This window comes from Aphelocoma coerulescens, chromosome 26, assembly GCF_041296385.1.
Source record: "Aphelocoma coerulescens isolate FSJ_1873_10779 chromosome 26, UR_Acoe_1.0, whole genome shotgun sequence".
NCBI lineage: Eukaryota > Metazoa > Chordata > Aves > Passeriformes > Corvidae > Aphelocoma > Aphelocoma coerulescens.
Window position 1 is genome coordinate 4,676,526 of NC_091039.1, and position 20,159 is coordinate 4,696,684.

The 20,159-nt window shown below is 63.2% G+C and overlaps 2 protein-coding genes across 2 annotated transcripts; one reads left to right on the forward strand and one right to left on the reverse strand.

The window, feature by feature from the left end:
* Positions 1-1,729: 1,729 nt before the first annotated feature.
* PACSIN1 (protein kinase C and casein kinase substrate in neurons 1) lies at positions 1,730-14,902 on the reverse strand. The gene is made up of 10 exons (XM_068995944.1): positions 14,845-14,902; positions 4,718-4,850; positions 4,214-4,370; positions 3,846-4,081; positions 3,527-3,682; positions 3,024-3,199; positions 2,718-2,838; positions 2,511-2,635; positions 2,200-2,393; positions 1,730-1,862 (listed from the first exon to the last, which is right to left on the reverse strand). The coding sequence occupies exons 2-10, from the start codon at positions 4,778-4,780 to the stop codon at positions 1,753-1,755; spliced, it is 1,338 nt and encodes a 445-aa protein (XP_068852045.1). The 5' UTR covers positions 4,781-4,850; positions 14,845-14,902; the 3' UTR covers positions 1,730-1,752.
* Positions 14,903-15,688: 786 nt separating this feature from the next.
* RPS10 (ribosomal protein S10) lies at positions 15,689-19,951 on the forward strand. Its single transcript, XM_068996040.1, has 6 exons — positions 15,689-15,785; positions 16,470-16,619; positions 16,794-16,965; positions 18,992-19,069; positions 19,408-19,463; positions 19,863-19,951. The coding sequence occupies exons 2-6, from the start codon at positions 16,470-16,472 to the stop codon at positions 19,902-19,904; spliced, it is 498 nt and encodes a 165-aa protein (XP_068852141.1). The 5' UTR covers positions 15,689-15,785; the 3' UTR covers positions 19,905-19,951.
* Positions 19,952-20,159: the final 208 nt, after the last annotated feature.

Here is a 20,159-nt window from a genome sequence, read left to right on the forward strand (position 1 = left end):
GCTGTTCCCCCTGTCCTGCAGCCCCCTGGTCCCCCCAGCAATGCATCCAAGCCCCACATCCGACTGCATCCCAAAACTTGGGGTGGGGGTGTCGCTACGTGGGGGTGCAGTGGGGGTCCACAACCCCCTCAGCCGCCCCCCTGGGGGGTGAGACAGACGCACAGCAAAGGAGACCCCAGAGCCAAGGACGCTGACAGAGCTCGGTTATTTTCTCTTGCTGCTTTTTGTTGTCGTATCCACGGAAATACAATCACGAGAGATATATATATTATATATATACTTCTTAAATTACACGATCAATGTACAAAAACCGGGGTGCATTGCTGAGACAGGTGGTTGGTTGGGTCTTTTCTGACTTTGTGGTTTTTTTCCGGTACCTGGCAGGGGCCGGGAGGCTCCCGCCCACCGTGCCCAGCACACGGTGCTTCCCCTGCATCCACGAGAACACTGGATCCCTGGGGCCAAAAAATTCACGAACCAACGGAGGGGGGGAGCAGGAGGAGCGTGCGGGAAGCCCACGGCATTGATGCTGCTAAGGGTGATGGTATGGAAAGAAATGAGAGATGATCTGTAGGGAAGAGCTCGGGACGGCAGATGCGCCTGAGGCAGAGGGCGGGGGTGGCCGTGCTGGGTGGCAGCAGCCGCGGGAGCTGCAGGGCCCAGGGGAGGAGGGGTAGAGCTCCTTGGGGACAAGCAAAGGGCAAAGCGCGTCTTGTTTCCGGCCGTCTTCGCCAGGCAGCTGCTCTGCCTGGGCTGGGTGTCCTGAGCCCTTCTCCTCCGGCTGCAGCTCCTGCCGGCACCCTGCAAGGCTGGACGATGCTCATCCCCCGTCCCGCTCTGCTCCTGCCTCTCTTCAGGAAGGGGCGGATGGGGACCGTCCCCAGCAGTGCCCAAGGCAGTCCTCGCTATCCCAGGCTGGGCATGAAGGTGCTTCCAGCAGCACTGGGCCGGGCCGGGTCCTTCTCCGAACAGCGCTGGATTTTAGGGGCGTCTCACCCGGATCTGGTGTGCGTTGGATTCCTGCCCACCCGAAGGGCGATGCTGCTCCCTGCAGCACAGGCCGGGCATCGGCTCGGGAGCCTCTGCCCGCTCCGGGTGCGCTGACAGCCCAGCCGGGAGGAGGAGGAAGCTGAGGAGATGCCATCAAGCTCCATGGCGGGGCTGGTCCCACCTCACCTGGGCATCTCAAGGATGGCCGCAGGGCTGAAGGGGGCATTCGTCCCCTTCCTCGGGGTGGGAGAACTGGGGAGAACATGGAAACACCAAAAAAAAAAAAAAAAAAAAACAAACCAACGGAGTCAGACTCCAATCCCTCTTGGTTTTCTGGGATGAATTTGGTTGGTCCCAGGAACTTCGGCGCCGTGCGTTTCGGAACAGTTCCAGCCAATCAGAAGGCGGCTCATGATTTCAGTATCTTTAAAAACCAACCAATCAGGAGCTCTCACTGGTTGGGCTTTAAGATCTTGAGGTATCGGCTTTTCGCTCAGAAAAGAAAAAAAAAATTCAACTAACGTAGACGAACGGACAACGTCATCTTTCGCTTCACGTTATCTTAGAAGAAAGCGACTATGCAAAATACTCTTCGGAGACAACTCTTAAAAAAATAAAAGCTTGGTCGGAAAATATGTCTGAATCTCTAAGGGTGAAGGAGTGAAGGACCAGACGGCAGAATGGCTGGTTGGCTGGTGGAGAGATGGAGACAACGGAGGGTGGATTTATCTGCTGACGGTGACAAGGAGCACACCACAAGACTTAGATTGCCTCCACGTAGTTGGCGGGGTACAGCCCCAGCTGCCCGTTGTCCAAGCGCCCTTTGCACCACCCCTGCTCGTCTTCCTCACCGAGTTTGGTTAGTTCGTCACCTGGAGAGGAAGGTGGAAGGGAAGAGCTCATTGCAGGTGCTGGAAATTCTCCCATCCCCTTTTTCTCCTCGGGATGGAGCTGCTAGGGGTTTGCAGGACTCATCCTGGGCACACCAGTTTGTAGGATAGAAGGCAAGGGGTGACCCATGAGCCCTCACGTGCCCTGTCCTGCCATTGCTCCTGTCCCTTCTGCATTTGAGCTCAGCTTCTGCCTTCCCCTTTCTGACAGTTCAACTTTTGAAGGGCTGGGACAACTCAGACATTATCTGAGGGATTTCACACCCACAGCTCCAGCAGACGAGCCCCCGTCCTACCTGGCAGGGGCAAGGGACCATACCTGCTTTGAAGCTGAGCTCATCCTGCTCCTGCCCGTCGTAGTCGTACAGAGCCCGCACCCTCACGCCCTTCCCCGCCGACTCCTCGTCGAAGGGGTTGGTGCCGCCGTTGGCCTCGCTGGTGTTGAAGGAGTTGCTGCCCTCGTCATCGGACCACTCGGCGCTGTAGGTCTGCCCGCGGTCGTGGCTGCTCACGCTGGGAGGGGGAGGAGAGGGAGGGGTGGCTGTCACCGAGGACATCCCGCATCCCCAAATGCTTGCACCGGCAAAGGCCATGCCTCTCATGGCACCTCCCCTCCGTGCTGGCCCTCACCTCCCGCGCTCGCCCGCCTGAGCCCCCGTGTCGCCCGCGCTGCCGGCGTTGGTCAGGGCCACCCCCTCGCCCTTCTTCTGCTTCTCCTTCCGCGTTATCGTGTGCGTCAGGTCTGGGTTCCACTCCTGCAAGCACAGAGTGACCAACCCCTGAGTGCCCGGCTGCCCCGCGGGGCTGCCAGCACCCAGCCAGGGCGCCCAGCCTCACCTCAAACTGGGGCCAGTTCATGGGCATCCCGGGGCCACTGGTGCTGCGGAACCACCGGAGGTCCTCCTGCGCGTCCGACAGGCGGATGGTCTGCTCCAGCTCTCGGTACACGTTGGCGTAGCTGTGGGGAGAGACGTGGTTGGGGGGCTGTGGGTCAGGGTGGACCCCCAGGGACAGCGTGGGACGGGGGCGTGCCCACGCTGTGTGTCCTCCAAGGCACTGGGGGGCGCCAGGCTCCTGCACAGCCTCCCGCCACTCTGGTACCTCTTGGTGACCGTCGTGTTGGCCAGCGTTCTCTGTCCCTACCTGCTGCTCTCAGCCAGGTTCAGGTGTCTCTTGATGTCCAGGAGCATTTCCTTGAGGAAGTTGAGCCTCTTCTCCTCAAACTGCTGGCACTGCTCGAAGACCTGCTCCATGCTCTCGATGTACTGCGGGGTGCACTTGTTCAGCTCGTCCAGCACCTTCTCGTACTTCTCCTGAGTCTGCAAAAACGCAGGAGGGACCCTGGTTGTACCTCGAGCACCTCAGAGGCCGTTTCTGGGTGCTGAGAGGTCTGGTTTGGGGCTCACCAGGCTGGGGAGCCCAGACTGAGCCAAGAGCTGCAGTGCGTGGAATCAGCCCCCGTAAGTGGGGTAAATCCCTGCCCAACTCACACTCCCCTGAGCACTGCCTGCAAGTCCTCATCCTTCTCCAGGAGCACAGGGATGGGAAAATGGGAATGGATGGTGGAGAAAGGGAGGTGGTGGCCATCTCCATTGGTTTCCCCTGCCCAATTTCCCATGAGTCCGGCACAGGGCAGTGCCTCGCACCTTTTGCACGTCTTGCTTGCACTTTTCCACTTTGTCCTGGAGCTTCTTCTGCTGCTCAGGGGTGTTGGACTGATCCGCCTTGCTGTTGGCTTCCCGGGTCATGGCCAGCTTCTCCTCCTTGCATGCCAGGTGATAGGCCTTCTTGGCTGTCTCCAGCTGTGGGGAAGCCAGGGAAGGGACATCAGAGTAGCAGTCACAGCCCCCTGCCCACCCCTCTGCCTGTGGGAAGGTGCCACACATCTCTCCCAGCCGGGACCGGGCACACAGAGCCAGACCTGGGGATGCAGGGATGCCTCAGGACATGCTGTGTTTCTCTCACCTCCTTGAGCTTCTTGGCCCAGGGCTTCTGGGCTTTGCGGAAGCCATCCTCAGCCTCCTTGGCCTCCTTGAAGCCCCCCATGATCTGCTTGTGGTAGGCGTCCTTCTGCCAGTTCTTGACCTTCTCGAAGTCGTCGTTCAGGAGGCTGTTCTTCACCTCCTGGTGCAGCTCGCTCACCTTGTCCGCCTCCGTCATGATCGCGGCCCAGGCCTTCTCCAGGCTGCCATACTGGGGACCTGGGGGCCGAGGGGACAGCTGGGGGTCACTCCACTGCCCTTATCCCCTCCATTTCTGCCAGGTGACGCTGTGATGGTGCGTGGGGACCCAGGTGTCCCGGGGAAGCCCTCCCCCTGGGGAAGCCATGGTACCTTTCTCGATGAGCTGCCTCCACCGCTTGGACCAGTCGGTGAGCTGCTGGGCGTAGGACTTCTCGATCTTGGCCCGCTCGTGCACGCAGTTCATGAGGTCATTGCAGAGTCGGTGTCCATCATCGATCCGCTTCACCGTGCGCTTGTAGTTCCCCACCTGGGATGGGGACAGGCAGGTGTGAGGGCTGTGACCGTCCTGCCTGGCTCAGCCCCAGCTGGCCTGGGGTGGCTACAGAGGAAGCACCAGGCAATTTGGGGGTGCAGGGATGGAGCTTTGGGTTGGGGCTGCCCAAAACCAATTCTTTCCAGTCCTCACTGTCACTCTGTGCCCCTCGGGGACAGCTGAGGTTGAGACCTTCGGCAGAGCCAGCTCAGACACGAAGCCACCGCAGCAGGGATGCTCTCAGGCAGGGAGGTGACGGCAGCCCCCAGCCCAGGGGACACCCTGGGGTGCAGGGACAGTGGTGGTGGGGTCTGTGGGAGGAGAGGATGGCTGGGACTCACCTCCCAGAAGCTGTCGGTTGTTTCCTCGGCGGCTGATGCCGACTCGTCGTAGGAACCCGACATGGCTCCCGGCGCTGCCTCGGGCGTCAGAGCAAGCGCTGGGGGTTTCCTGGGCAAACACCAGCCTCATGCACTGAGGGAACAGGAGAGGGGAGTCACGGGGGGTGCAGGGGACCCCCATTCCTCCTGCCAACAGCTCTGTGGGAAAAGCATCCAGGTGGAGGGGACAGGCACAGGGACAGTGCCTGCTCCAGCTCTGGACCCACAGATTCCTCCAGTGCCCACCACCCACTTGGTGCCATCCAAACAGCCCAGAGCCAGAGGTGCTGGGAGGGAATCTTGAGGAGCAGCACAATGGGCGCACACCGGCCGGCGCCTGGCTCAGCACCGGGAGCCGCTGGGCGAGAGGCTGTGGCAGGGTCAGGGGATGCGCCGCCAAGAAATTCTCGTCCTGATATTCCACCCTAATCCGTCCTGATCTTCAGAAAAACGGCATCCCCGGAGCGTCATGTGGCCCCGCTGCGTGGCTTAACCCTTTGCTGCTTTGCTGAGAGCTGGGAGGGGGCTGGTGGCTGGGGTGGCATCGTGTGGGGACAGAGAGGGGACTGTGGTGGCCGTGGGCACCCTCAGCATCCCCATCCTGTCCTGGATTTGGACAGTGCTTCCACAGGAAAGCACTGGGCCTATCCTGCGTGGCATCTGCCTCCAGGATGGGGACAAAGTGGCCACAAAGAGCTCAAATTTCCTCCTGCCCTGTCCCCAAAAGGGCTGTGGGAGAGGGATGTGGCCGTGAACCTCACACACCGTCCCTTCCTTGGGGAGGCAGAACGGGCAGAGGGAGGCCCGGTTGCCTGTGCTCTGCCTTGTGGTGGGGTGGGAGGGCAGGGCTGAGGGCACAGGGTCCTGTGGGGAACACTGGTGAGTGCCCACACTCTCCAGCTGTGCGCACAGCTGGCCTTGAGGTGTCGCCGGGCCAGGGCACGGCCCCAGGAGGACGGGGGGCCTGAAACAGTTACTGGAGCGCGGCGCAGGGCTCGCTGTGCTGGAACTAACAGGGCCTGGCAGGGATTTAGTGATATAACCAGGGAGGCACCAATCCCCTCCACCCTCCCCAGACGGTTAAAAATAAACGCGTGACTGTCCCTCGCTCAGCCGCCGCGACGCAGATGGATGGGGGACAGCAGCGTCCCCCCGCAGCCGGCAGCACACGGCGCCCGCGCCTGCCTGGCACCCACGGCACCGCCACCGCCACTGCCTGGCACCCACGGCACCGCCAGCACTCCTCCTGGCACCCACTGCCACTGTCCTTGCCTGGCACCCACGGCACCACCACCGCCACTGCCTGGCACCCACAGCATCGCCAGCACTCCTCCTGGCACCCACAGCACTGCCACTGTCACTGCCTGGCACCAACGGCACTGCCACCATCACTACCTGGCACCCACGGCACTGCCATGCCTGGCACCCCTGGCACCCATGGCACCGCCATGCCTGGCACCCCTGGCACCATCACTGCCACTGCCTGGCACCCATGGCACCAACGTCACTCCTGCCTGGCACCCACGATACCGCCACCACCGCTGCCTGGCACCCACGGCATGGCCAGCACTCCTCCTGGCACCCACTGCCACTGTCCCTGCCTGGCACCCACGGCACCACCATGCCTGGCACCCACGGCACCAACAGCACTCCTGCCTGGCACCCATGGCACAGCCACTGTCCCTGCCTGGCACCCCCAGCACCATCACTGCCACTGCCTGGCACCCATGGCACCAACAGCACTCCTGCCTGGCACCCACAGCATGGCCACTGTCCTCGGCACCCACAGTGCCACCACTGCTCCTGCCTGGCACCACAGCACCGCCACTGCCCTCCCCACCCCAGCCCCTGCAGCGGGGACAGAGCCCCTGGTGGCACAACCCCAAGGGACCCCGCAGGTGCTGTGGGCATCGTCCCCCCCGAAAGCCGCGGGCACAGTGCAGTGCCCGGGTCCTGTGCCTCTGGGTTTTGCTGCAGAGGCTGCGCTGGCATGGCAAGGGCACGCTCAGGGTGACAGCCCCACCGTGCCAGGGCTGGGATGGGGACTGCAGGGAGGGAGCACACCCGCGGCTGGGTGTACCCCAGGACTCCGGGGCACAGTGCCAGCCCCAGCTGCCCCCAGCGAGCCGCTCGTGCCATGGGGCACTGCGGACGTGGCTGCCGCAGCTCCCTCTCCGAGCCACTACCTGGTCCGAGCCGCAGCCCGGGGGTTATTTTTGGCTCTGCATCACTTCCCAGCTAACGCTGCCGCCTCGTTGCCACTCTCCTGCCACGCACCCCCACGCACGACCATCCTCGCACGCCCGTGCACGTGTGTGTGCCCCCACCACACCGGGCCGCCTCGGCCGCCTGTGCCACGCGTGCCAGCCCCCTGCCAGCCCCCCGGCCCTGCCAGAGCAGCCCATCAGCTCGCATCAGGGCAGCTGGCGGTGATGCCTGGCGCCTGCAGAGCGTGGAGAGCTGCCAGCCCCAGCCACGCGCTGCCGCTTGGGTACCCTCGGCCTGGGGGGCTCCGCTCCGGCCCCTCGCTTCCAAGGAGCTGCCAGGGAGAAGCCACAGAGTGTTTGGCATCAAGTGACAGTGGAGTTTGTCCCAGCTCCTGCTCCACGTGCCCTTGGGCTACTCCTGCAGAAGGGGCCCCCCTGCGTGTCTCTCCTGTCAGCCTGCTCGGCGCTGAGCACTGACACAGCTCTTCTCACCCTCCAGGCAGCTCCTGCTGCCCCGGTGCTGCAGGGGGGTCTCTGCCCTCTGTGGGGCCGGGCTGTGGCCGTGGCCCTGCGCAGGCAGGAGGCTGCTGCAATGCAGAGGCTGGTGCTGCTGACACCGTGGGCAGGGCATGGGCAGCTGCCCGCACCCCCACGGCAGAGCCCTGGCTGGCAGAGCCCTGTCCCCAGCAAAGTGGGACAGTCCAGCCCTGCTGTCCCCTGTCCCCAGGTTGCTCTCTCCAGTTGTGTTTCTCTCCTGCAGCCAAGAAGCAGGGGATGGGGATGTCACACTCCTGCCTCTGGGCACATCGGCTGAGCCCAGTGGGGACCAAGGGCAGGAGGGGCTGCAGAGCCTCTGGTGCAGGTTCCTCTGCTGCAAAGAGCCCCTGGCCAAGGCAGGATGGTGGCAGATGCACTGTAAGGAGAGGAGCAGAGCACAGAGCGAGATGGTGTCCCCATCCTGTCCCCATCCTGTCCCCATCCTGTCCCCAGGCAGCAGGTTCACGCCAGGTGTGAGCCCCGTTGCTGGGAGGGCAGTGGGTGAGCGACTGTTGCTGGGAGCATCCAGGGCAGGGGGAAGCCACACTGGGAACTGCACTGGTCTGTGGGAATCCAAGCAAGTGGGCTGGGCCTCGGGCTTGTGGGCACAGGAAAGGTCATTTGCTCTCCCGTATCTCAGCACGGGGCTGCTTGAGAGTCTGTTTTGGGGTGCAGCGCCAATGCCACCGTGATGCACCACTATGGCCACATGACAGCCACTCGTGGCAAAGACAAACGGATTCAGCCAAGGAAGTCCAGAGGAGCCTGGCAGCAGCATCTCCCACCATGTTCTGGGGCTGCATCCACCGAAGGTACCAGTGCCCATGTGCTGCTCCCGCTGTGGCCACACACGGGGCTCGAGGTGGCCGCACGTGGGGGGGTGAAGTGGCCACATACAGGGGGTGAAGTGGCCAAGGCACAGCGGCAGGTCCCAGGGAAAACCCGTGACACCGACGTGCGTCGCAAGAGGCTTTTCAGCTGCAGGAGCTGTGCCTGGTTTGCTGCTCAACTCTGACCCAGCTGAGCTGGGATTCCCACCCCAGGGCTGGTCCGTGCATCCCTGGGCAGAGGAAAACGCTCCTGAGGCTGGTGAGGGTCAGAGCTCTCAGGGAGCCAAGGGGTGTGGAGGGGTTTGGCTGTGGCGTGGCCGAAGCGTGGTCCCCTCCAGAGCCCATGTGGACCCTGAGAGGAAATGGTTAAAGTGGGTGCTGCTGATTCATGCTGGGAGCTCTGCACCAGCAGCGCCTGGGGCTTTGGGCTGAGCAGCCTCAGCACCCATCCTGTCCCCTCATCATCAAACCAAGCCCAAGGCCAGGCAGGTGGTGAGCCTGGGCCCTTCCAGGGTATTGTCTCTGTGGGAGCAGGCTCACGTCAGGGTCCCTCCTGCATTCCCTGGCAAAACCCCCTTGGCTGCAACATGAGCAGGGCTGGAGCCCTTGGGCAAAGAGCCAAATCCAGGATGGTGGGGGATTCTCCATGGGATTTCGGCCAGAGCAGCGCCATGGGGCTGCCTGGGACCTGGTGTTTGAGCAGTGCATGAGGCGGCTGCAAGGGCAGCAGGACCCTGGAGGGGGCACATAGGTAATGGTGGGAAACTTCTGGGAGCCACTTTTCCAACAAATCCTGGGTGGAATGTGCCTATGTTTCTACCAGGGTCATCTGCATTCATGGGGGGATCTGAGGACTGAGGACCTGCTGGACCCTGCAGGGTCAGGGCTTGTGGGCTCCCCAAAACCAGAGAGGAGGTTCAGTGGTCCAGGAGCAGGACCAGGAGCCTCGTGTCCTGTGCACAGACGGGAGGCCGCCGGGGGCCAGGTGCTGCCAGGTTGCAGTAGCCAGGGGAGACGCATTTGCTCCAAGCCCTGGCAGCGATCGGCTTCACAGCTCATGTGGGCTCTGCAGAGACCTTCCCCTTCCTCCTGCGCTCCCAAAACTGCCCTGCTCAGGGCACCCATTAATCTTCTAAGGATTTTAGGAGCCTTGTGCAAAAATTTCTGGAAGCTTGCTTGGCATTTGCAGATAACGCAAGAGTCTCTCCAGGGGAGCCTGCAGCCCAGCTCAGGGACAGCGGATGTGCCGGGAATGCGGATGGGGAACGTGGATGGGGATCCCGGGAGGGGCAGCAGCAGCAGGATTGCCAACCCCCTGCATGTGCTCAGGCCTGGGGGAGGGAGAGGGGGCTCAGCCTCAGCTGGGGGTTCCACTGGCTGCCCAGCTCTGCGGCTCTGTCTCATCCTGCCGCCTCGGCTCGCCGCGGTAAACAAGGCTGCTCGGACACTGAGCAGGGATTTGTGCGATCCCGGGAGCCGGGTTTAGGCAGAAATCCAAAGATGAGGTTTGCAATTAAACCCAGAAGTGGCAAACAGGGATGGTGGAGGATACGGCGGTGCCATCCCCCCGCTTCCGCATCAGGGAGGGGGGAAGCGGAGCGTCACGCGCTGGCACGGGGGTCCCGTCCCCTGAGCCTTGGTGGGATGGACCCGGAGCTGGTGGTGACAGGAGGCAAGTGGGGCTGCTGGGAGCAGGAGAGGCGGAGGGACAGTGGAATTCCAGCTGTCTCTGGTGGGGAAGCAGACTTGGAGCCAGAGGGGACAGGAAAGCGGGGAGATGGGGGGGGCAGCAAGGCAGAAGCTGGGGTGACAGTGCTGAAAGGAGGGGGTCCCGTGATGGGGTAAAGGTGTTTGTTGGGCAGGGGGACAGCGATGACAGGGACAGCACAAGTTCCCCCCCCCCATTATTTGCAGATGGGGAAACTGAGGCACAAGCCCGGGAGTGCAGCAGCATTGCAGAAAGGGTGTCCCTTTCCCCAGCACCCCACTGGACACACGGAAGGGGTGAAGGTCATATACCCCCCCCCAGCCTCCCTGGCTTGCAGAAGGGATCAGGGGACATTGTGTCCTGCCGGGGGGTGCAAAGCCATGCCGTACTGCCCGGAACTTGCACAGCATCCCCCCCGCCGTCCACCCATCCCCTCAAGGGACCCGGGCATCCCGCACCCCATCCCGGAAAGGGACCCCGGCATTCCGCACCCCATCCCCGCAAGGGACCGGGCGTCCCGCACCTCGTCGCCGCAGAGGACCCGGCTGCCCCCGCGGGGGCCGCGCTCACCTGCCGGGGGCCGGGGGCCGGGGGGCCGGGGGGGCCGGGGGCCCGAGGCCGGGGCTCCGCTCGCTCCGCTCCGCTCGCTCCGCTCCCGCCGGGCAGCGGCGGCGCGCACGGCCGCGGGCACGCGCCTGCCCGAGCCGCCCGTTGCCATGGCAACCGGGATGGAGCCGCTGCTGCGAAAATCATCCGGGGGGGGGGGGGCGGAGGGGGGAATGGACCCCCCCCCATCCCCGCGTCCGCGCCCACCCCGAGGTTCCGCACTGCCGCCACCCCCGCAGGAGCCGCCGGCCCCAGACCCTCGCCCAGGGCACCCACCGGGGCCGCCCCACTGCGGGGGCCCGCGGCCCGGGGGCACGGCCCGGGGGGGTGGTGGGTGCCACGGCCGGGCGATGGCGGGGTCCGGCCCCGCGGCGCTGCCGGGCTCCGTTAGGGCCTAATCGCACTCGTTTCCCCCGGGCCACGCGGCGGGGGGGGGGCTGCTCTTTGGGAACCCCCCCTGGGGTTCCTGGTCCTGCTGCCCCGGGGGTCGTTGTCCCTCCTGCACGGGAAGGGACAGAGCCACGCACTCCCTCCGCTGCTGTCCCGGCCTCTCTGTCACCCCCGCGGTTGCAGGGGGGTTTTGGGGCTGAGCCACAGCTTTTGCAGGAACAAACACCCCAAAACGCCTTCGGAGAGGCAGCCGGTGCCGCCTCCTTGCCAAATGTGCCAGCTGGGAACAGGCTGGCAAGAGAATCAGGAACAGTCTTTTCCCCCCGGCAGGGCTGGGGAAGGGGGTGAGCGGGCTGCACACCCCAAGGCTTCTTGAAGGGGAGCAGGGCAGCTCCCCCTCACTGCCATCTGCCCATCTGCCTCCTGCCAAGCCCCGGAGCTTATGCCCGGGGTCACAGGGGTTTGTCACAGGATGGGCGTCCCGGCAGCAGAGGGGGCTGGAAGCCGTCGGAGAGCAGGGAGGATGCGGGTGGGGGTGATGACAGGCTCCCCGACACCGCGCCTGCATCCCCCCGCTTGCGGGGGATGTCAGGGAAATTAAAAGCCAGCAGGAGACGAGAGCGTCCAGGCGAGTAACCGAAGCCGCTGCAGAAGCTGCAGTAATGAGGCTGCCGGGGCCGCTACCGCCGGGATCGGGTTGCCCAGAGAATGCGACCCGGTCCCGGGGGGCTCTGCCGGCCTCCGACGCCGGCTCAGCTTTCCCCTAACAAGTGCCTTGGGCCGCCTAATGAAGCTCGGTGGGGCTGTCCAGCCCGCCTGCCTTCCGGCTCCTTCCAGCTCCATGCCACCCGAGCCATCCCACCTCATGGCCAGACAGAATGGCCCCCGGGAAGGTTTCATGCCCGGCTGCAGCTGAGGTGAGACCCCAGTGATTTAATGCCCCCAATCCCAAACAGGAGTGGGATGGATGGTGGTTCCTTCAGGAGTGGGGGACCTTTGCCTGTTGGTGTTTCAGGGTGAGGAACCAGAGGGTGCTGAATGACTGGTCACAGTCCTTCCATGCAGTGAGTTGGCAGTTCTCAGCACAGGGTCACTGCAGGCACCACTGGGATGTCCCATCTGCCATCTGCACTGACAGCATCCCTGCTGCAGAGGGGAAAATGTCCTTGGCATTAAACATTAGGTGACAAACGCTCTCCAGGATGGTGACGTGGGGACCTCAATGACTTGGGGGGGTTCCCCAGTGCAAAGAGCCATTGCCACCAGCTTTGTGGTCGGTGCAAGTGGCACCAGCTCAGGTCTCCTTCCCTGCAGCTTGGACTGCTCCATGCCGGGAGCAGGTGGGAGCTCTGCCTCCTCGGTTCCTTCACCAAAAACTCGGTCACGACAAACTTTTCCCCGGCTCTCACCATCCCACCGTTTACTGTTTTCAGTGGTAAGTCACTTCTCCTCCTGTAAATGAGTTTCCTTGTGGGAAGCAGCAGACGGTATTGGCAGGAAATAAGCCCTGATTTATGGGGCCACTTGCCGCTCTGGAATTACAGCTCCGTGAGCACAAATGGAGAAGTTGGAGCACATGAGCCCACACTGTGATCCCAGCGGCTGCTGGAGGTGGAGCAGGCAGGAATGAAGAGATGCCACCAGGGATCAGCTGCCTGCCCATCACCCAGGCAGGAGTGCCGGCCTTCGCACGAACGGCAGGGTTTCGAGCACAGCCAACTCCCGTCTGCCTCCCCAGCAAGGAATGGAAAATGTGTTTCCTAAATCCCGGCAGAGTCCCCAGTTACGGGGCTCAGCTGGTTCTGGGAGCAATGGGAGAGCCCCCGGCCCATGGGCGATCCAGGGAAGGCTGGTAGGGATGGGGGCAGAGGGCATCCCAGTCATCCCGAGCCCATTCCTGGCCTCCACTGCCTCTTTCCAGGGCAGAGTGGAGTGGGAGCTGGGGCTCGCGGGGCCGGATGGGGCCAGTGCCCCATGCTCGCCCCATGCCCGGGCTGCGTCCCTGCTGCGGATGTGCCGCCGGTCCCAGGAGCCCTCCGGGGAGCTGGGAGAATGCAAGCGCTACTTTGCATCTCTAATTAGCCGCGGAGGATAATTGGCGGCTCTGCGGAAGACAGGCAGCCATTGTGGAGGGCCCCGCTCGGGGCAGGTGCTCCCAGAAACCCAAATCCCACCGAAACAATCCCCTTCTTGTCTGCCTGTGACCGGCCGGGGCATCCTCCGAGCCCTTCCGGGGAAGAGGCTGGGGCCGGGACATAAAGGCTCCATTTTTTTCCTGGGAAACAGCGTGAAGCTGGCTGCAGGCAGCTGCCCGAGGAGCCCGTACGCATCACCCACGGCCACAGTGGTGCTGGGGCTCGCTGCCTCCTGCCCCCCATGCTGTGCCACGCCGGGGGCAGCCGGACGCTGGCTTGGCCGCTCCTGGAAGTTGCCGGCTGAATGCGGCCTCTCCTCCTCCGGGATCATCCGCAGGAGCTCAGCAGCTCCGGGGTTTGCCTTCAAGATGTTGCACAAACGCCGGCCAGGCTGGCACCCCCTGGACAAAGTCTGTCCCCGGGCAGAGCCGTGCCAGGGGCTCTGCTGGAGGAGCCTGGCTCCATCCCGTGCCATCCCACCCTGCAGGGACCAGCACAGCTGGGGACACGGCATTCCCAGCGAGGGGGATCCCACACAGAGCCCAGCCCAGGCTTTGGGCTCAGGACGCGGCCCCGGCTGGTGCTGACGCGCCTTGCTGATGTCCCTTCCCTTCTCGCCCTGCCCTGTGCACGTCACCGTCGGTCCCTGCCAGTGCCTGGGCTCTCTTCCCTCAATCCTTTCACGGTTAAATCCCGCTCCCATCCTGCCGCAGCCCCTCCGGCGGCCGCACACCCTGCGAGAGGAGGGAGAGAAAGCGGCCAGTGTGGCCAGGGGGGCACAGATCAGCGCAGACCCCGGGGCACGGCAGCACCTCCAGCACCGGCCGAGCCGGTGCCTGGTGAATTCCCCGATTTTCTCTGCGCTCCTGCAAAGGGAACACAAAACCCCAGGAGATGGGGAGGACCCTCAGGGCTTCAGCCGGGGTTTCGGGGTCAGGCGCGCTGGGAGCCGCAGTGCCTGAGCTCTGCTGTGCTGCGGCCACGGACTCGACCTGGACATTTGGCTTAGGGATGGGGTTTACCCAGGGAAGGTGACGCGGGGGCCGAGGGATGCGGGAGCAGCCGGGGAGGCTGCCGGGAAAGCTCTAATCCGTTTAGCAAAGCACTTGCTTTGCCATTTCCAAGGCAGGAGGTGCAGGAGCTGTGAGGAGGCAGAGATGCAGCAGAGGCAGGGACAGCGACAGCGGCAGCGACAGGGACAGCGGCAGCGACTGGGACAGTGTCCGTGGGCAGCATGTCCGGGCCAGGCGGGCAGGGACAGCTCCTGCTCCGCGGGACGAGCCGGGGTGTGCCTTTCTCCCGGGGGATGCCGCAATTGTCGCAGCATCCTGGGTATCACCCTGCGGGAACTTCGCCCCAGCGCCGTCCGTGCTCCCCCCGAGAGGAAGAAAGGAGGGGATGACACGGTAGCAAAGCCCCAGGAAGGCATTAGGCAGCTCCAGGAATGCGGCGCATCCCTCCATCCCTCCCGTTCCCCACCCGGCACGGTCCGGCACAAGTTGGAAACCACTTAAAACGGGTCGGGCGCGGGTTCGTTTCCCAGCGCAGGGCGCGGACCCGATTCAAACACCGGGGGGGACAGCGCTGTCACAGCGCCCCGATCTCCGGCATCCCCTCTGCCCCACGGCGACAGCCCTCCGCCCCCGCCGCGACCCGCCCGCCCCGCCGGCCGTACCTCGGGAGCGCGGGGACAGCGGCGGAGCCTCTCCCGGGGCCGGCGCTGCGCATCGCGGGCGGGTGGCGGCAGATGGGGCGGAGGGAGGGGGTAAAGATCAGCTCGGAGATTAGGGCGGCATTTTTAGCCGACCAATCCCCGGCCCGGCGCGGCGGCTCCTCGGCCGCGCAAGGTGACAAGGCGAGCGCGGAGCGGATGCGAATAAGCCGGGAGCCCCAGGGGCGGCTCGGGGTCCCGGCGCCTCCCCCGGTCCCTCTGCTGTCCGCACCCGGAGTGCTCCGGGGGTGCCGAGTGCCCGGGGTGTTTTAGGGGGGCAGCGGGGACGTGTCCCCTTCCCCGCGGATCCCCGCTCCTGTGGCTCCCCAACCCCCGAACAGTCCGGGAGAGCCCCGGGCAGGGGGGACACGGGATGTGCCCGAGGGGACGCGGCTCCAGTCCTCCATCCCGGGACCACCGCGGCCCCCCGGAGCGAGAGCGCGGATGAGGGGGTGACACACAGACGGGGGGGGTCAGGGGAACCCCGGGTTCCGGGCGGTGTTTTGGGGAGCAGAGCACTTCGGTGCCTCCCGGAGCCCCGAGCCCTTTGGCCTGGGTGGGACCCGCGGCGTCCCGGGACCCCGGGCAAGGCTTTACAGCCCCGCTCCGAAGGACACCGGGCACCGCGGGGAGCTGGGGGTGACACAGCTGGGGACGTGGGGGGATGTCACGGCTGGGGGTGACACGAGGGGAGAGTGCGGGGGTGTCGGGGGAGGGCGGGGGTCGCGGGCTGACCCCATCAGGCACCGCGCCGGGCTCCCCGTTCCCCGGCGGGAGGGGGCCTGCGCTCCGCTCAGGCAGCGCCGCCGCCACCCTCGCCGCCGGGGGCCTTTCGGGCGGCGGAAGCGGCGGTCCGGCGCACGCGCAGTCCTTTCCGGTCGGGCCCCGCCGCCGCCGCCGCCACGGTGAGGCCGCGCTCGGGCCATCGGCCCCGCATCGCCGCCATCCTGGGGCCTGGAGCCCCCGCGGGGCATCTCCGCCATCGGGGCTCCAGGCCCGGCTGTGCGGGGAGGGAGGGATTGGGAGCGCCAGGCCGCGGGGTGGTTACCGGCGCTCCAGCGCTGGCACCGGGGCCTCCCGTCCCAGGCGCTGCCGCGGGGGTGGCCCGTGATCCGCGGGGGTTCGGTCATGGCCGAGCACGGAGAACCCCGCGCGCCCGGGAGCGCCGAGTTCCCGTGCTGGGGCCGCTGCCGGCGGTCCCGAGGCGCTGTGGGGGTCGGCTCCGGCTACCGGAGGGGCGAGAGGCTCCCACGGCTCTCGGTTCCACAGCTCAGTTTGAGTTAACGGCAGCACCAACGGTGTCCGCGGCGGAGCCGGGACAGGCTGCCCCCGAGCCGCGGCCCTGCCCTCCCTGTGCCCGTGTCCTGCTGTGACCGGCCCCGGGCGGTGCCGTCCGTGGTGCGCGGGAGGATTTAAGGAGCAAAAGCTGGCACTGCTCGGTTTTCCCTCCCGGGAAGCAGCGAAAAGGCGCGGCCTGGTGGGAAGAGCGTCCCGGGGCAGCTCGGGGGGCACTGGGGTCACCCAGCAGGGTTCGCTGGCCCCGGGGCAGATGTTGGTGCCCGAATGTCACCGAGCCCTGTTCCCTGCAGATGTTGATGCCCAAGAAGAACCGAATCGCCATCTATGAGCTGCTCTTCAAGGAGGGGGTGATGGTGGCCAAGAAGGACGTGCACATGCCCAAACACCCCGAGCTTGTGGACAAGAACGTGCCCAACCTCCACGTCATGAAAGCCATGCAGGTGTGAGGGGTTGAGGGGCACAGGTGTGGGGCAGGGGTAGTGCTGCAGTTGTGTCCTGTGCATGTGAAATGTTCCCTGTTCCCACATCCCCACTGCCCTGCTGAACCCCAGTGTCTGTGAGGAGCTGGGAGAGGCTCAGCTGTAACTGGGAGTAACTGGGAGCTCTCCCCGCAGTCCCTCAAGTCCCGAGGGTACGTGAAGGAGCAGTTTGCCTGGAGACACTTCTACTGGTACCTGACCAACGAGGGCATCCAGTACCTGCGGGATTATCTCCACCTGCCTCCCGAGATCGTCCCGGCCACGCTGCGCCGGAGCCGCCCAGAGACCGGCAGACCCCGGCCCAAAGGTGAGCTGGGGTGGGCACAGGGCTGCTGGGCACTCAGGACAGTGCCAGGTGTGTGTGGTGGTTGTGGGGATTGGATGTAAAATTGTGAACAGAGCAAAAAGATGTGGTTGGGGTTTGTTGCTTTTGTAGCTGGCACGGGGCTGGTGTCCCCTGAGAGGGGTGGGGACATGGTCTGAGTGGGGACTGGCCTTCTTCAGGGACTGGGGATGTTGGGAGCACGCCTGCTGAGATTGGGATGTGGTGGAGGTACTGTCCAGGGCTGGGTGAGCCCCAGCTGGGGATCACCTGTGGCCAGGTTGGGTGTCCTGCTCTGCCTTCACCACAGACACTGAATGTGCTGCTGGCCAGGGCTCGTTGTTAAAGGTTTACAGCAAACTCGTGGTGGAGGAGCAGCAGAGCCCACAAAAATGCTGAGGAGTTTGGAGCATCTCTCTGTGAGGAGAAGTTTGAGGGAGCTGGGCCTGGTTAGTCTGGAGGAGAGGAGACAAAGATCCCCAGGGGGTGTGCCAGAGGATGGTGCCAGGTTCTGTTCTGTGGTGCTCAGTGACAGGACAAGGAGCAGTGGCCAGATACCAAAACACAACAGATTCCACCTCAACGTGAGGAAGAACTTTCCACGTGGGTGGCAGAGCACTGGAACAGCTGCCCAGGAAGGGTGTGGAGTCTCCCTCTCTGGACACATTCCTGTGTCACCTGCTCTGGATGACCCTGCCTTGAGAGGGGGGCTGAAGTGGATGATCTCCAGATCAACCCCCAGCTGTTCCGTGCTTCTGTGTGTTGGACTTGCAGCTCTCATTTTCCCTTGGGGGGTTTTCACACCCCCGAGTGCAGGAGGTGCTGGGGCTGCAGCCAGATGTGCTCTGGCTCTGGGGGCTCACATGGGTTGTGCTTTTTGCTTCTGAGCCACAGCTGGGGCTGGGGCCAGGGGTTGCTGGGAGTTCACCCCCAGCTCCTGCAGTTTGCCTCTGAGCCAAACAAAATGGGAGCATCACCCACTTCAAAGGAAGGAGTTGCAGAGAAACTGAGAAGATGATGCTTTCTTTGATCTCCGAGTTGCTTTGGGTGTTCCAAGATTTGTTCTTTAGATGCCGTGTTTATCCAGTGAGCTAAAGGAGCTGCATCCCTGCTGGGAGGCAGGGAGGGAGGGGTGGCAGCTCCTGGCTGGGGTTTGTGCTGGAGGAGCCGTGTGTGGTGGTGTCACAGCCTTGTCCTGGTGCTGGAGCCCTCGCTCAGCCCCACCTGGGCAGAGATATTTGGAAGGGCTGCACTGGTGCTCTTTTTTGCTATGGATGACCTGCTTGAGGCAGCAGCAGCCTGGGAGCCACAGAGGTGTTGTAGTAAAAGAATTATTACAAGAACTGGGTTTTGTGTGGCCAAACCAGTGCCTGTGGAGTGCAGGGGGACACTGGGGTGTGCCAGGCACAGCTGCCCCTCAGTGGATCCTGCCTGGATGGGCAAACCCCAGCCTGGGCTCCAGGGACACATCCCAATCCCTGAGAGGCGGTGGTCCCACCACGGCTGGGTGTTCCTGCAGAAGTTCTGTCTGGTATTCATCTCTGAGATTCCACAGATAATCTGCTTTTATTGTCATAAATGTGTTTTGTGGGGGGATTTGGGGTACTGACAGCGTGGCTGTTTCAGGCTGGGGTCAGAATTCTGTCCTGCAGTTTGTGACTCGGCTGTGGGCAGGCTTGTTGGACATGGCAGATTCCCAGTGTTTCTGGGGTTTTACCAGCAATAATGTTCAGCACTAGTGTGATGAGCAGAAGACTGTTGAGATGATGCTGTAAATCCACTTCTCAGGTTATTTAACTTCTACTCTGTCACATGCTGGGACATTTAAGTGGATTTCACCCTTAAAGTGAAGTTTCCCTTATTAAACCACTGTTTTCCTTAGGTTTATTCTCCCTGAGTTGCTCCAGGTGTGGCACTGTTGGCAGAGCTAAAGCTGTTCTCCACCTTGGGGTGCAGAAGGAGCTGTTTGTGTCCTGGTGAGCAGTGTTTGAGGCTGTGCTCTGTGTTGCAGGTCTGGAGGGTGAGCGCCCGGCGCGGCTCACGCGGGGCGAGGCTGACCGGGACACGTACCGCCGCAGCGCCGTGCCACGTGAGTGTCCCTGCTGAGCCCCCCTGCCCTCTGGGGGACAATTGTCCCAGCGATTGGGCTCCTCTCAGGGAGAAAAGGGGAAGATGAGACTCTTGGTATAGCGTAGGGTCTGTCTGTGTGGGTGGATGGGAGGTTTGCTGGAGTTGTGTCCGGCTGAGCTGTGGGATTTTCTCTGGGGTTGGTTCAGTAACTCTCAGACGTGCTCAGTTACAGCTGTTTCACTTTGCTGTGGTTAGCCCCAGCTTTAGTTCTGTGTGGTGGTTAAAGCTTTGCTCCCAGGCAGGAGCACTGTGCTGGGCAGGGGGTTCTGTGGGCACTGACTGCTCCTCTCTCTGCAGCTGGTGCTGACAAGAAGGCTGAGGCTGGTGCTGGAGCAGCCACTGAATTCCAGTTTGTGAGTATTTGTATTTGAGCTTTGCTTCCTTTGTTGAAGGCTTTGATGGGGGAGAAGCTGGAAAGTCCTGCCTGTGGGACTCTGAGGGTGTCAGAGAGGCTGGAAACTGTCACCCTTCACACGCAGCTCACTTGCTGTGGGGAAAGGATGTGGTGGGACACAGGCCAGTGACAGGTTTGAGAGCAAGCTGAGCTCTTTGGAGATCTGTGATTTTACACTTAATAAATGAAAGAATTTTAGGTGTGATCCACAGAGCTGGCTGTGGAATGGGTTGATGTTGGTGGTACTCACCTGGCTGACCTGTGCTAGTGTTAGACTGTTGAAAGAGCTTTGATGATGTTTGTTCTTGCTGTCATTGCTTGACACAAGATTTCTAACACTCTCCTTTTGCTGTTTCAGAGAGGTGGATTCGGTCGTGGACGTGGTCAGCCCCCGCAGTAGAACTTTGTGCTCACGTTTTGTGTATAATAAAAGAGGTGAAAATGCCACTGGGCTCATGCCTGTGTCTCACTGAAGTGCACAAACAGAGCTCACGAAGCACAGGGTGAATCAGATCTTTGGCATCTGGAACAGCACTTTGGGAGTGTCCTTCACTAAAAACAGGTTCTAGTGAAGGAACTCTCCAAGTTTAGGGGGTGTGGAGGTGAGTCCTGGAGGAATGCGGGGCCGTTTCCCATCTGCCCAGGGCGATGCTGA